This window comes from Hydra vulgaris, chromosome 05, assembly GCF_038396675.1.
Source record: "Hydra vulgaris chromosome 05, alternate assembly HydraT2T_AEP".
Lineage (NCBI taxonomy): Eukaryota > Metazoa > Cnidaria > Hydrozoa > Anthoathecata > Hydridae > Hydra > Hydra vulgaris.
Window position 1 is genome coordinate 22,499,900 of NC_088924.1, and position 15,101 is coordinate 22,515,000.

The 15,101-nt window shown below is 27.3% G+C and overlaps 1 protein-coding gene across 1 annotated transcript in view; it reads right to left on the bottom strand.

Annotated features, from left to right (window-relative positions):
* Positions 1–15,101, bottom strand: part of LOC136080694 (uncharacterized) — a 214,868-nt gene that overhangs the window by 137,374 nt on the left and 62,393 nt on the right. The window contains exon 5 of the mRNA XM_065797670.1: positions 8,383–8,517. Coding sequence (XP_065653742.1) covers positions 8,383–8,517 — 135 coding nt within the window. The remainder of the gene's footprint in view (positions 1–8,382; positions 8,518–15,101) is intronic.

The following is a 15,101-nucleotide window of genomic DNA, read 5'->3' on the forward strand; positions in this document are numbered from 1 at the left end:
TTGAAAAATACTTATCTAATGATAATGACTTGATTACATTTAAGCAAAACAATTCAATTTTCATCCAATCTAAAGTATTTAATTGTGGAGTTCAACTATTTTTGCTGATAATTAATCAAAGTTTTTTGTTCGAAGCATTTCATTTTGGTTCAAAATGTATTGTTAAACCTCTGTCAAATAAGAAAATCACTTCTCTTTGTACAAAAGTCATCTTTAAACGAAGCCCTTAGATATCTGAAAGTTAAGGATAAGGATCATAAAATTCAAATAATTCTTGAGCATCTAAATGTAATGGGAGATCATTCTGTTGGTTGTGCTGTCTAATCTGCTGATATAATAACGAGAGCTTTTGAATATTTTGCAACAAGTCGCTCCACCTACCATCAATTATGTTATGATTATCAGTTGCCAAGTATTCGAACTTTGACGCGCATAACTTCAATAATAAACTCTCAGGATGATTTAACTTTTTTAAGTTCTGTGTTATCGAACTTAGATGAAAAAAAACGAAATTATGTTTTATTGATAGATGAAGTTTATGTAAAATCAGCATTATTATATCATTGTGGAAATATTTTTGGAAATGCTGTTAATTATCCAGAGAAATTAGCTACTACTGCATTTTCATTTATGGTCAAAAGTCTTTATGGTGAACCTGAATTTTTAGCAAGAGTTTTATCAGTTAGTAATCTGACTTCAAATTTCCAACTAGAACAATGCAAATTAATTATAGACACCATAGAAACTTCTACGTGTAATGGTAAAGTAATTGCAATTATTACAGATGGAAATAAAGTTAACCAAAACTTCTTTTCTAAATTCAAAACAGTAGAGGGAAAACCTTGGTTATGTCAAAATGGTTCTTATATTTTATATGACTATATTCATCTTTTGAAGTGCATAAGAAACAATTGGCTAACAGAAAAACTAGGTCAGTTGCAGTTTATTCATAATGAAATAACTCACATTGCAAATTGGAGAGATTTAATTAACTTATATACGCTTGAAAAAAACCAGTTAATAAAGTTATCCGGATCGATTGAAACATCAATAAATCCTAAACCAATAGAACGACAAAAAGTAAGCACTTGTTTACAAATATTTAGTGAAGAGACAGTTGCAGCTCTAAAAACTCATCCTAAAATAGAACAAGAAAGTGTCAAGGGTACTATTATTTTTTGGAGTTAATTATAGAATTTTGGAAAATAGTGAATGTTAAATGTCCAGGTGCCAATACTAGATTTAGGGATGAGTCGCGTAATGTAATCAAATCTTCAGATGACATTAATTTAAAAAAGTTGCTCGCTATTGCAACAATGGCTGAAAATATGAAACCAACATCTGGTAAACGGGTTCGCCAGCTTACGAGAGATACAAGCAATGCTCTTTCACATACTTGTCGTGGTCTAGTTAATTTGTCTTGTCATCTTTTATCAAGTGGAAATGAATATGTTATTTTAGGTTGGTTTTCTAGTGATCCAATTGAAAAATGCTTTGGAAAACTAAGGCAAGGCTCTGGTGGTACTTACTTTATAACAGCTAAATTAGTTATCGAAAAAGTACGTACTCAACAGGCTAAGGTGGTGCTAAAACTGAATATTGATGTAGAAGGAAATGATGGTCATGACTGTCTTTTATGTCTTGAAGATTTAAATGATAGGGAAATTGATATAATTTACAATTTATCAGATCTATAAGATACTATAAATATAGACATTTTATATACTATTGTCTATATTGCTGGTTATTTTCAAAAGTGTTCTACTGAAGAAAATGATGAAGATACAACTACATATTATGAAAAATATGGAACTTATTTGAATACTTTAAATAGAGGAGGATTAACTATTCCATCAGATACTCTATCTCAGTGGTCCTTATTTTGCTACATATTTTTTTCTTAATAGATAAAAGAGTTTACCGAACATTTCTTATACGACAGTTTGCATTTATTGCAGAGTTGTACAGGTTTCTATTGCAAAGAAACAATGCCAAACATTAGCAAACATTTTTTTAAAGAACTTTGCATTACTTCACACTCCCAAAAGTAATAAAGAAACCAAACTAAAAGAAATCAAGCTTATGTAAAAAAATTTTTTCATGTTTAGTAAAAAAATAATTTCGTTTTTTATTGGTGTATTTTTCTCATTACTTATTATTTCTTATATATTATATATATAAAATTTTGATTTAAAATGTTTTAATTCATTTTAATAAACAATTTGAGCTTATAAAAAAGTTGTTAATTTAACGTCAAAAAACTAATTTTAAAATAATGCATCAAAAAATGCAAATAGAATGTTTACTAATTATATATTTAGTCTTAGCAAAGCTATACAACATTTTTCTATTTTACTAAACCGCCATATTTTTTTTAAATGGGCCTTCAGTCAAAAAAAATTGCGCACGGTGTCGAGGCCTTCTATAAAGAAGGCTATGATTAGTACCAATATTTGTAATAATTTACAAATATTCGTATTAAATACTAAAAGTTTATGACACCCCTACTTCCTTTTACCCTCTCCCGCCGATTGCGAAGACCTTCCACGAATATTAAGACAAACCAATTCATTTTTAAATTATCAATTTTTTTCATCTTTTTTTGACACCGTGGTGTATTTTAAAAACGTTGTATTTTTAAAGGATTGCTTAGGTTTGGCAAAATACTTTTATTATTCACCTAATATTAGGTTAATACATTGTTTATTGGTAAACATTTTCCACTCATTTTTCAATTGACTTTTGGTTTTCGCTTACCTTTTTTTTTTTTTTAACTTAGAATTTCTTTTTTTCTTACACATCATTAATGTGGCCATATGCAATTCTTTCCATATTTTTTGTCCAACAAAGTCTAACATTAATGGTACTTGGGTTAAAGATTATATGCAATTTATTCAAAGATTGAAAATGTTTATCCATTAATTTTTGCATATAATTTCCGCTAATTGGAAAATTATTTTTGCTATATAGTAGGTTAATATGTTACACCAATGTCAGCAACATTGCAATGGTGGACAGAATTTTTAAGGTTTCTTTTTTATTCAAAGAAAGTCAAAAAAAAAAAAAAAATGATAAAATGAGAAAATTAAAAGGTTAAAAAATGAACAAGGAAAATGAAAAAGGAAAAGTTAAACAAACTGATGAATATTTAATGTAAAATGAAAAAAATAATAATTGAAAAGCGAAAAATAATTAAGAAAAATAACAAGAAATAAATAAAATTGATTTAAAGTTCTTAAAGACTTCTTAAAGGTGTTCTTAAACAAAACAGAAGTGAAAATGAAAAAGACCAAATATGGTTTTTTTTTGTATTTTGTTGTTTTTTCATTGCTTGTTAAGCTGCAATTTTGTTGTTGTTGTTGTTGTTCATTCGTTGTGTGATTGTGCAGTTAAACTTGTTTAAATTTATTGTATTTGCTTTTTACTTATCTAGTATAGAAAATATGTATTTAGTTTTAGCTTTTCGTAATTATGTTATGTACAGTTCTTTATTATTGAGTCTACATTCAATATCTAAATACTTGTTTTTATTGTTGTCATGATACTTTTTTTAAAAGATTTCTTATCATTTTACTTTATTTTACATCTGTAAGCCCTTTCAGTCCCTGACTCGCCATGCGGGTCCCAACATTTCTTAGTAAATGTCATGACTCGCATAAACAGTATTTGATCACATAAAAGAGACTAATAAAGGTTAGACTTAAAAAAATTACTATTTATTTGTCATGAAAACAAGGTCTCATTTGTGAAGTTCTTTTATTTTATAGCTTTTAAATTGCTAATGACGATTTCTGTACAATCAATTCAATTTTTTTTTTCTAGGACTGAAAGGGTTAATTGCAGTTGTTTACTGTTTTATTTTTAGAGAAGGTTGTGGGATTTAAATTTCTTTCATTTCTGTTCATTATCTAACAATAATATTGACTTTAATATTTTTTTAATAACATTTTTATATATTTTTTTTATCATTTTACAATAATGTTGTTGTAGTTATTATCATTATTGTTATTGTTAAATTTGCTAATCTTACTATTTTTTTTAATAATAATATTACGATTATCATTTTTGTTTTTATTAATACTATCACAATTATTGATAATAATTATTTATAAAAAGATTTATTGTTTTGTCTTTAGTAAGTGTTTACTTTATTTAAGTAGCATTACTAGTTGTAAATATTCTTGAAATAACTCTTTTTCAGAATATATGATTAATTTAAAAAATTACGTTTTTAATTCTATTTTGTTTTTTTGCACTCTCATTTTTCAGTCTTTTTTGCATTCTTTTTTTTTTGTTTAAAATTTTGAAAACCACTTCTTTTAATGGCTTTTTTGCAAATGCGTGTGGATGGTTCTAGGAAAATTTTCCCGCGGGAAAAAATCCCCCGGAAACAATCCTCCATTGATTGATTGCCTGCCAAAACAAAAACCTTTAGTCAATGTAGCGACACTCCTTGTATATTCTACCTATTTGGCAGTCGATGTATGAACACTCCTTGTATGTTCTACTTATTTGTCTCATGTATGTACACTGTATGTTCATGTATGTATGTTCTACTTATTTGTCTCAATGTTTGTACACTACTTGTATGTTCTACTTATTCTTCTCAACGGGACTTTTTCTGGGGGGATTTTTTTACTCCTATCTCTTAGTTGAAATTGGGATTTACGTTTAAAACTTGTGTTGAGTGAATTTACCTAGTATTACTACTTTTTAGGTGGGTACTCAAATAGGCACAACTATATTGAATAGTGGGTATAATTAAAAAAAAGTAAAAAACATAAAAAAAATCATTGGTTTATTGAAAAAAAAGCAGCGCTAATAAATCTAAAAAAATCTTTTCTAAAAATTTAGATTATTTACTCTATCGCCTTTTGCATGCGCGTATTAGCATTTAAGGAAAATATAATAAAAACTAATGTATATAATATAATCTCATATATGTGGTTCAGCATTTATCAAATGTTTCTCGTCGGATTGTTATTGATAGTCTTCTACACCGTTGTTTTTGTTGCCACTTTGTTTAATTGTATAAATACTAAAAAATTTTTTGTTAATATATTTATTTTTTACATTGGCCCATTATTCAATGAGTTTATCAGAACAAACGTTAATCTTTGTTGATTTTTCTAAGAATATTCGGATAGTGATTTGGATAGTGATATCTTTGCCGATAACTTATTGCAAATATCTAGTAATACAGAGTTTACTGACTTAGGTAGCAAAAGTGAAAAGAAATTGTTTTGATTAAAAAGACGTAGAAACTTGTCAATACTTTCTTGCGACTCTGAAGAAAGTGACAATAAAGTGCTGGACTGTTAAAAAATGATGACGTGCCTAAAATCTAGCCATTCATAGAAAAAAGTGGAATATTTGTTATGCAAAAACAGTTCAGAGAGTGTAGTTGATGTGGTTCAGCTATTTATTGGGGACAATTAGTTTGAATATTGGGTGACAAAAAACAAACCGCTACCACACACTAAATTTTCAGTTATTTAGAGATAGTGTAAAATCTGTTGTGTGGAAAGATGTGTCAGTGTTGGAACTAAAAAAAATGCTTGGACTACTTCTACTTAAGGGTAGAGTCCGCAAAGATATGTCAGCCACATCCGGAAAAATAGATCCTAAAAGAAGATTGTCAAAAGAGGCAAAGAAACATAAAATAGTTAATATTTTCACAGGGGGTATAAAAGTAAAACCCCAGCGAAAGTGCCATGTTTGTGCTGCGAATTAGAAAAAAAGTTTAACTTGTCATATGAGCCAATTTTGTGAAGTGTCTCTTCATAAGGGAAACTGTTTTTATAAATACCATACTTTAGTAAGGTATTAGTTTCCACGAAAACTTTAAAAACAGTAAGACATTTTAAATGTAAATTTATCAAGAGTTTCGTTTTTTGAACATCATTTGCAGTTTTATTAATAGTTTTATAAAAAAATTAAAAATAATAATGTATAAAATATAGTTTACAATAAATAAAATGTCAAATACCATAGAGAAAATATAACAATTAAAACATAACAAGTAAATATACAACATATAAAATATATATATATATATATATAAGTTAATTAACCAAAACATTTTTCTCAAACAAAAGGCATTACTTATAATTGTCATTAAACTTTTGGTTGTGGTTTTTTAAATAAAAAAAATAAAATCGGGTGCTAATATCCAGCCCGCTGATAAATAGCAGTCTGCGCAACGGGTACAAATACCGGACCTGCTCAAAAAGTGTTAATATAAGATAATTCATCATTGATTTTTTGAAACGTATTATTTAAAATTTAAATTTATAGTTAATAACAAACATAGATGCGAATCAAGAGCTATAGCTCATGAATTTAATAAATTCTTTGTTATTATCGGTTCCAAACTAACAAACAAAATTCCTTATACAAATGCTACATTCAGAGATTTTTGAGTACAGGTGGATAATTGTACCGGTTCCAACAAATCTTATATCTTCTGAACCATCTTTTTAAGAATTTTAAAAAGCTTTTAAAACTCTTAAAAAAATAAATCAACCGTAGTAGATGACTTAAATGGTAATATAGTCATAGAATATTTTAAATACTTAAGAGATATATTATTTTCCTGAGCTTTTCCTGAACAATTAAAAATTGCTAAAGTTACTCCAATATTAAAAGAAAATGATTAAACAAATATCAGTAATTATCGCTCTATCTCTGTCCTCCACGCATTTTCAAAAATACTGGAGCGTATTATGTACAATAGATTACATAATTATCTCCATTCTAATCATTTTTTATACAACTATCAATTCGGCTTTAAAAGAAATAATTCCACAGAACATGCAGTTATCCATTTGTACGTAAAATCTCTCATTATTTTGAAAATTCTAAATATACATTAGATGTTTCTATCGACCTTTCAAAAGCATTCGATACTGTCAATCACGAATTATTTACTACACAAGCTAAAACATTACAGAACAAATTGCAAAGTTATAAAATGGTTTAAAAGTTATCTATCCAACAGTACACAATTTGTTTTCAGCAATAATGATCATCCAAATAAATTTCTAAATATTTCATGTGGCGTTCTACAAGGTTTTATTTTGAGACCACTATAGTTCTTGATTTATATAAACGACCTTATTAAAGCCTCGAACTTATTGAGTAACTTGTTTGCTGATGACATTAAATTATTCTCTTCCGATAATGACATATACAAATTCTTCTATACTATGAATGATCAACTCAAAAGTATATCGAAATGGTTTAAATGCAACAAACTAACAATTAACATTAAAAAAAAAATGAGGGTTATTTTCCACCCACTCTCAAAAAAAGCTTATTTACCACAAAGTTTGGCTAAAATTTTATTGATGATGTTGAAATAAAAAGACGTTATGTAACAAAGTTCTTAAATGTTTTTCTTAATGAAAACATCCTATTAAAAACGCATATCGACTATATTGGCAAAAAAATTTCAAAAAATAAAGGAATTTTATATAAAGCCATAATATATTTGTGTAAAAAGAGTCTAGCTCAACTTTATCAATCATTGATTCATAGTTAATTAAATTATGCTATTGTTGCATGGGTAAGTACTAAAAAAAGTTGAAATGCCTTTATGGCCGTCAGAAAGATGCGATCCGTTTAATAAACTTTGCGGATCGAGACACTCATTCCAAACCATTTTTTATCGAAATGAAAGTTCTCAAAATTTATGAGCGTAATGTTTTTAATGTTTTCTGCTTATGTATATGTGGAAAAATAACCTATCTTTACCCGTTTTTAAAGATTTCTTTTGTTTGAAACCAAGAAAATAATATACACTTAGAAACAATGGTTTAATATATGAGCCCTTTTGTCGAACCAAATTCAATTTTGTTTTTTATTACATATTGTGCATCCTATCTTTGGAACAAAATTGTTTTGTCTAATTTCAACATGAATTTTACTTTTTCCATTTTCAAATATAAACTAAAAAATATAACTATTTAATGGATAATGTGTCAGGTTTTTTTAGTTGTATTTTAATATTTTCTTTAGAGCTTCTTTTGTTAATTACCTTTAATTTCGTTGATTATGTTTTGATGTAGTTTATATACACACGCTTGTAAAAAGTTCTGATGATAATATCAGTACGAACTTCTTTGAGAAACAAAAACGCCTTCTTACTTAGAAAAATAAAGTCATTTAACTTTGGGAATTTTAAACACATTGGGAAATCAGCGGAATATGCGGTGCCACTAAGTTGGCGAACACCCTGCCTTTCTAAAATATGTGCAATTTATTCGTTATTGACTTGTTTGATATCTTTGCTTATTTTAAAAACTACTGGTCATAAAATTATGTAAAAAATGTTTTTTTAAAGTTTTCTTTAGATTGTATATATTTAAAAAAAAACTTTACCTGAGATTTTCTCCTCCTTAAAATTAATACCATAACACCGATTACAAGTCGTTGAATTATTACATTCCCTGGTTTTCTTTATATAAATATATGAGCTGTTAGAGTTCACCCATTTGTTCCATTGTGCCCAAAATGCTAAAAAAATGTATTTTATTAATTTAGTTTTGTATATTACTAATATTTAATCATAATAATTTTATAACTTCAAGACAGTATTTTAAATTATAAAGAGTCCAATATATGACAACATATCTGTTTAAATTATCTTAATAGATATATTATTTTTTACTAATTTATAACTTTTTTTTTTTTTTTTTTTTTTTTTTACTTTTGTTTTTATTACTTGAATAAAAAAAATCCGATAATTCGAAATCAACATTTTTTATTTAATACTTAAGTAAAATTTTGTTTGTTTTTTTGCATATTGAATTATTGATTTACGTGAATTATTTAGTAAAGACTTGATGTCAGCTCAAAATGATCTTTTGCTGCTTCCATAATCGGTTTTCTCTATAACTTCAAAATACAAATAACTTAAAAATAACTTAAAAATATCACTACGATTAAATCTTTTAAGATAGTCACAGCCATATCAATCAGAATAAGAATCATTATTTTTTTCGGAAAAAAGATTTCAAAATTTTTGTAAGAATTGTTTGCTTTATCAATTTCACAGGATTCTTCATTTGATTTGACACTCGAACATGTTTTGCTTTCACAGGCATGTGACTTTTTTGTAGAAAACATCAGTTACGGAAAGATGAATACCGTGCTTGGTACACAGTTGACTCTCTACTGGAATTATACGTTCGTACTTATGCATTACTGCTGCACCATCGTGAGTAGACGCAATTTTGTATATAAAATGAACCCAAAATCTGTCACTTTTTCACTAATTCTTAGAACGTAAAAGCATCAAAGGAGCCATCAATTTTTACAATACCAAATTTATAAGCAACATTTTTGTGAAGGGTTACGTTTGTATACCTTTTAATGGAGATGTCAATTCATTAATTAACTGTTATGCTGAAATTTTTGCTACATTTTTTTAAAACAGAAATTTCATCACACAGCTCTTGTTTTTTTTTTTATATCATAAAACGGGTCTGATTTTTTGAAATTAGGAAACCACGTTTCTAAAAAAATTTACGTATTAAATAGCTTTTGTTATCCTTTGCAGCATATATAATGCTAACAATTCAGCGAAAGTTTTATGTTTAAATAATCCGTTTACATTCAATTGTTTTTTCGGATTACCTGCAACAGATGTTTCACCTAATTTCTTATTTTTTATTATTATAATATGGCTAGTTCTTAAATGGGTAATCAGATATTCTCATTCCTTTACACTTTATTAAGGAATTGCACAGGGTACGTTTTGCTTTACCAGCTGATTCCTTAGCAGATTTACTAGATGATTTTGTGAAATTCTTTTAGTCAGTAGAGTTTGTTTTGGAATGTTATTTTTGGTACTTGTCTTTTATTGGTTAAAGTTTGACTTTCAGTATTTCAAGTGTTACAATACCTCTTGTGTATATTGAAAAACAACATTATAATCAAAAACTTGCAGTAAAGGTATGAAATAAGCATTCATTTTAATCCAAAAAGTAAAAAATATCAGAGATATACCAAAAATCTCCAACATCCCATAAGCAAAGTTATTTCTAGAAAAAAAATGCTGGTTGATGATAATATTGGATTGACTCCGAACTATGATATTAGAAGCATTTACACAGATAACCAGTAGTTAGAACTGAAGGATGGTGTTCTGACTTGCTTAAGAATGTTCTATGGCCATCCAATAAAAGAATTTCAGCGTATAGCTTTTGAGATGGCAACCATTAAAAAAATCAAGTTAAGTACAAAAGAAACACAAAAAATCAAAATTACAAGGTCATATGTACCTATTAGAAGACCAAGAAATTACCTATTGGCAGACCAAGTTAAATTACTACAAAGATTTACCTATCGGCAGACCAAGCAGATTTATCTATTGGCATTTCAGATTATTAATTTTACCTTTCGACAGAGTAAGCAACAATATAGCAAAAAATAGTTCTTTTCCATAACAAGTCGCTTTGTTTTTGAAAAAGCTTGGCTGCACAACCTGTTAAAAAGTGAAATTGCAAGGCGTAGAAGCTAAGATAGGAACAAAAATATCTCAAGGATGGTCCAATTATAAGGTTTCAAATTATGGTGAAGTTAGAGAGCAACTGTTAAGTTCAATACGTAAGAAAATATTGATCACAAAAAATTTGGACATCAAACCTTCATTAAAGATAATAAAAGAAGCTAAATAAAATCAAATGTATAGAAAAATATTATAACGTCTTTGACCATTGAGAAAATTGTAACAGCATATACTTTTAGAACTGCATATAAATTAGCAAAACAATATTTATGGGTTCTTGAAACTAAAGATCTCTTTCGAGTATTATTTTTGTCGTTATAAGCGTCATCTTTTTAAAAATTTAAGTTGGAAAATAAAATTGCTTTAGAGTTGCTTGATTCACCTTGAACTATAGTATACATCACCTTGAATTGTATTATATAACAATATTGAATATATTATTGTAATTAGATGATGTAAAGATTTAGGAAAATAAACATCTTGATGTTGTTGTTGTTGTTGTTGTTGTTGTTGTTGTTGTTGTTGAACATGCTGTATCTGTAAAACGTCAATGCAATTTTAGTTTCTGAGACTAATTTGATTTCTGATCTTATAGTTAACTAGTTGGTATAATGATGCAGCAACATGCTTACAATAGCCAATGACATTAGCTTTAGAATTGCATTTAGCATACAGTACTAAACTAGTAGACAACTTCAAATGTGTAAAAACTTTGTATTGTTTACGTTTCGCAGACGCTGCAATAGTACTCTTTATAATAAACAAATTTATGGATACTTTTATATTTCTACAAAATTTTCTTTAAATAAGCGATAACTAAGAGTTTGATGCTTTTTGGCTCCTCTTTTACAATTATTTTCAGATATAGTTCTGTTAAGAAGACAATCCTTAATAAAATTGTGAGTTATACTTAACTAAAATAAAAGTTCTCTTGTTTAAGTTGAAATACTATTGTTTATAAAGTCCTTGTCATTTAAAGCAACAAGTTCATCATGTTTAAGATCACAAAAAATAGCTTTAGATGCGGGACAACAGCTCGGAGAAGAACTATTATCAGTTTTGTTCTCTAAACTAGCATTAAAAGATTTCATCACTCTAGTAATATTTACTTCAAAAAAAAACTTATTCCGATTGCTTAGATTTAAATAAATACAACAACCACAATGCCTTGAGCACTAGACAATTTATGGGAAAGATCTATGGCTTTATTTTTGACATATTAGAAACTTAGAGTTTAGGCATCATTTTTTTAAAAAAAAAGATGCCTAAACTCTAAGTTTCTTGTTTTGTTTTGTTTTTATTTTTTTATTACATTTTAAATAAGCATTTGGTTACAATGTTTAAAATACATATATATATTAATAATAAAAAAAATTATATACAATGATTATTAAAAATATATATATATATTCATTAAATAAAAGAAATAGTTAAAAAAAATCTATTTTTATAAATTCATGGATTCAATTCATAAATATAAAAGATAATATGTTCAAAATTCAACTTGATGTTTAAATTGCCAATCCGCATGGGCACACATATAACATTCACACATAAATATATCTATATATAAATATATATATATACATATATATATATATATATATATATATATATATATATATATATATATATATATATATATATATATATATATATATATATATATATATATAAATATAATGAACACAACTTGGCGCTACGAGTACGTAACAAAACATGTGTAACATAATTGTTTTTTGTTTAGAGATTTTCTTGTTTAGTCTTTTGAGTCGTTACTTAAAAATAAATTAAAAAATAACAGAAAGTGGTAAGGGTGGCGTTTTTCCTCCAATGTTAGATTTAACTGTAGATAGATTCGCTGCATTTCGCCCATGGATTGAGGAAGGCATGATCACGTTTTGTTGTCAGATATAGAAAAGAAACCACCAGCATATCATGCTGCAATGTAAAGACATACGTTTTCTTAAGAAACTCGAAACCTTACCAAAAATGAAAAATTTACTTTCTGAAAAAACTTTAACACTCGTTAAAGCAGTAGAAGTTTATCGTTCTTCAGAAATAGCACAAGAGGGTGTATCTCAATCGTTAAAGAACAACAGTGAAAGTGTAGATCGTATTGGAAAACAATTTTACAGTATAAAAAAATTTAATTCACCCATACAGAACAGTGATAATAGAGATTTTAAATTTAATTCATTGATATGTAAATTCTGTTTAAAAAAGCACCCTTTTATTTGGTGATTATGTCCAGTATGGGGTAAAAATTGCAAAGACTGAAGCATTATGAATCACTTCTCAAATAGTTCAGTTTGCTTAAAAGCCAAACGAAATATTCCTGATAGATATCCTGATCAACAGAACGATAGTAAAAATTTGTCAAGTATGCAGCATCTGAGTCCGTTATTTTTAGGAAGAGTTATAGCAGATTGTGCATACAGACCTTGGGAAATTCAAAGTAAAATAAAGAAAAATAACATTTAAAATTGACACAGGCGCTGAGGTCATAGTTATAGGAACTAACCATTTAAAAAAGTTTGGAATTATAATTGAACATTTATTCACTACTAATAAACGACCAATATGTCCTGATTATAAGCAAATCAAATGTCTTGGATACTTTCAAAAATCATTCTCCATAAACGGTCAGAACAGCGAATTAAATATTATATATGTTGGTGATAATGTAAAGACTAGTGGAAAAATGGATCAAGTTATTGATGGTCTAAAAGTAGGGTGGTCGTCTGCGAGTATTTAGCCGGGACATTTCCGTATTTTTACAAAATGTCCCGTGTACATTACTTGACCACATTTGTCCCGTATTTTTGAATTATTTAGTACAAGTTTTAAATTTTTAATGAAACTTTAATGTTTTTTTTAAAAACATATTTGCAATTTATGATGCCATCGAATTTCTTTCGAATTTTGAATTTCGTCGTATTATCTTAACTTGTGTTGAAAGTTTTTTAAAGTGACAAGAAATTATTTATTTTAATATTTAAACTTATATTTGTGATTCCTAAATAAAATTAATATATTAAACTAGTTATATTTAATAAGATAGTAAGTAAAAAATATACAACTAAGATTGTTTTAATTAGTAATTTGACTTTCTTATAGCATCATATCTGAAAAAAGGAAACGAAAAACTCAATGGAATGACAAATATGCAACTGAATTTGAATTTATTAAAAAAGTGGTCGGAAACTACAGTAAAGCGTAGTGCAGTTCATGTTCAGCAGAATTTTCAGTTGAACTTGGAGGTCGAAGTGATATTGTTCAATATATTGATACTAAAAAGCATTAGCCGTCAATTGCTGCTAGATCATTAAACAGGAAAGCAAATGAATTCTTCAAAAAAATTGGTGCAACAAATAATGATTTTGAAATTGCTGATAAGGAAGCAACATATTCGTATCATATTGCTAAGCATTATTTGTCATTTCGTTCTAATGATTGTACTTCAGAATTAGCGCAAAATTTTTTTGAAAAAATGTTTACAAATGGAAAAACTAAAACAGTTGCTGTCATAACACAAGTAATTGCACCGTTTATTGACGTGACAACAAAAAGTGAACTAGAAAAGGCTAATTTTATAGCTCTCGTAACAGATACTTCCAATCATAAGAGAATCAAAATGTTGCCTGTAATTCCAAGATTCTTTAATCCAGTCATTGGTGTTCTTAACAAAAAAAATTTACTTCAAACAATTCCAAATGAACAGTTGTTCACAGCTGACAATAAAATTTTGAATTTTGGTGGATTTAATGGTAATGGTGTTAATAATGTCTGGCGTAAGCTTCAAAACGATTTAAAAAGCGAAATTGTTGGAAATGAGTGTTTGACTCATATTGCACATAATGCTTCAAATACAGGATGTGATACCCTCATTGATATTGATGCAATTGTTGTTAAAGATTATAAACTTCTAATATTTACAATCTGAGAACAGAAATATTCAAACAGTTTTGTGATGAAGTTGATTCATATTATAAACCTTTGTTAAATCATTCAAGCACACACTTTTTAACATTTCAATGTGCAATTTTTGTTTAATTGAGTTTTACAATCCTATGAAGGATTACTTTTCATCGTTAACAAAGTATCCACCAGTTATCAAATCTTTTTTTGACAACAGTGAAAAAAAATTTTGGAGGTTATTTATTGCAAATCTTATTGAATCATCATCTACAAAAAGTTTTGAAGCAAATTATTTTATACAAAATTTATCAAGCTGATCAAACTTAAAAATTTCACCAGAAAGCATTTGGGTTGAGATTTTTATAAATTTTAGAACAAATTCAACATCTTAAACAAATTTAGAAAAATTAGCAGAGTTTGCATTTTGTTTGGCTGTCTCATCAGCAGAAGTTAAAAGATTGTTTTCGATAATTCATCAGATCTAGGATGATAACAAAAATTGACTTGATATTGAGACAATTGATTCATTGACAACTATTAAATACAATTCTAACTTAAATTTCTTACATTTTTATAATCTATTTAAGGATAATGTTTCTTTCCTTATTGATGTTATTACAAAAGAAAAAAGTTCAAAATAAATTGTATTTATTTTTAAATCTTGATT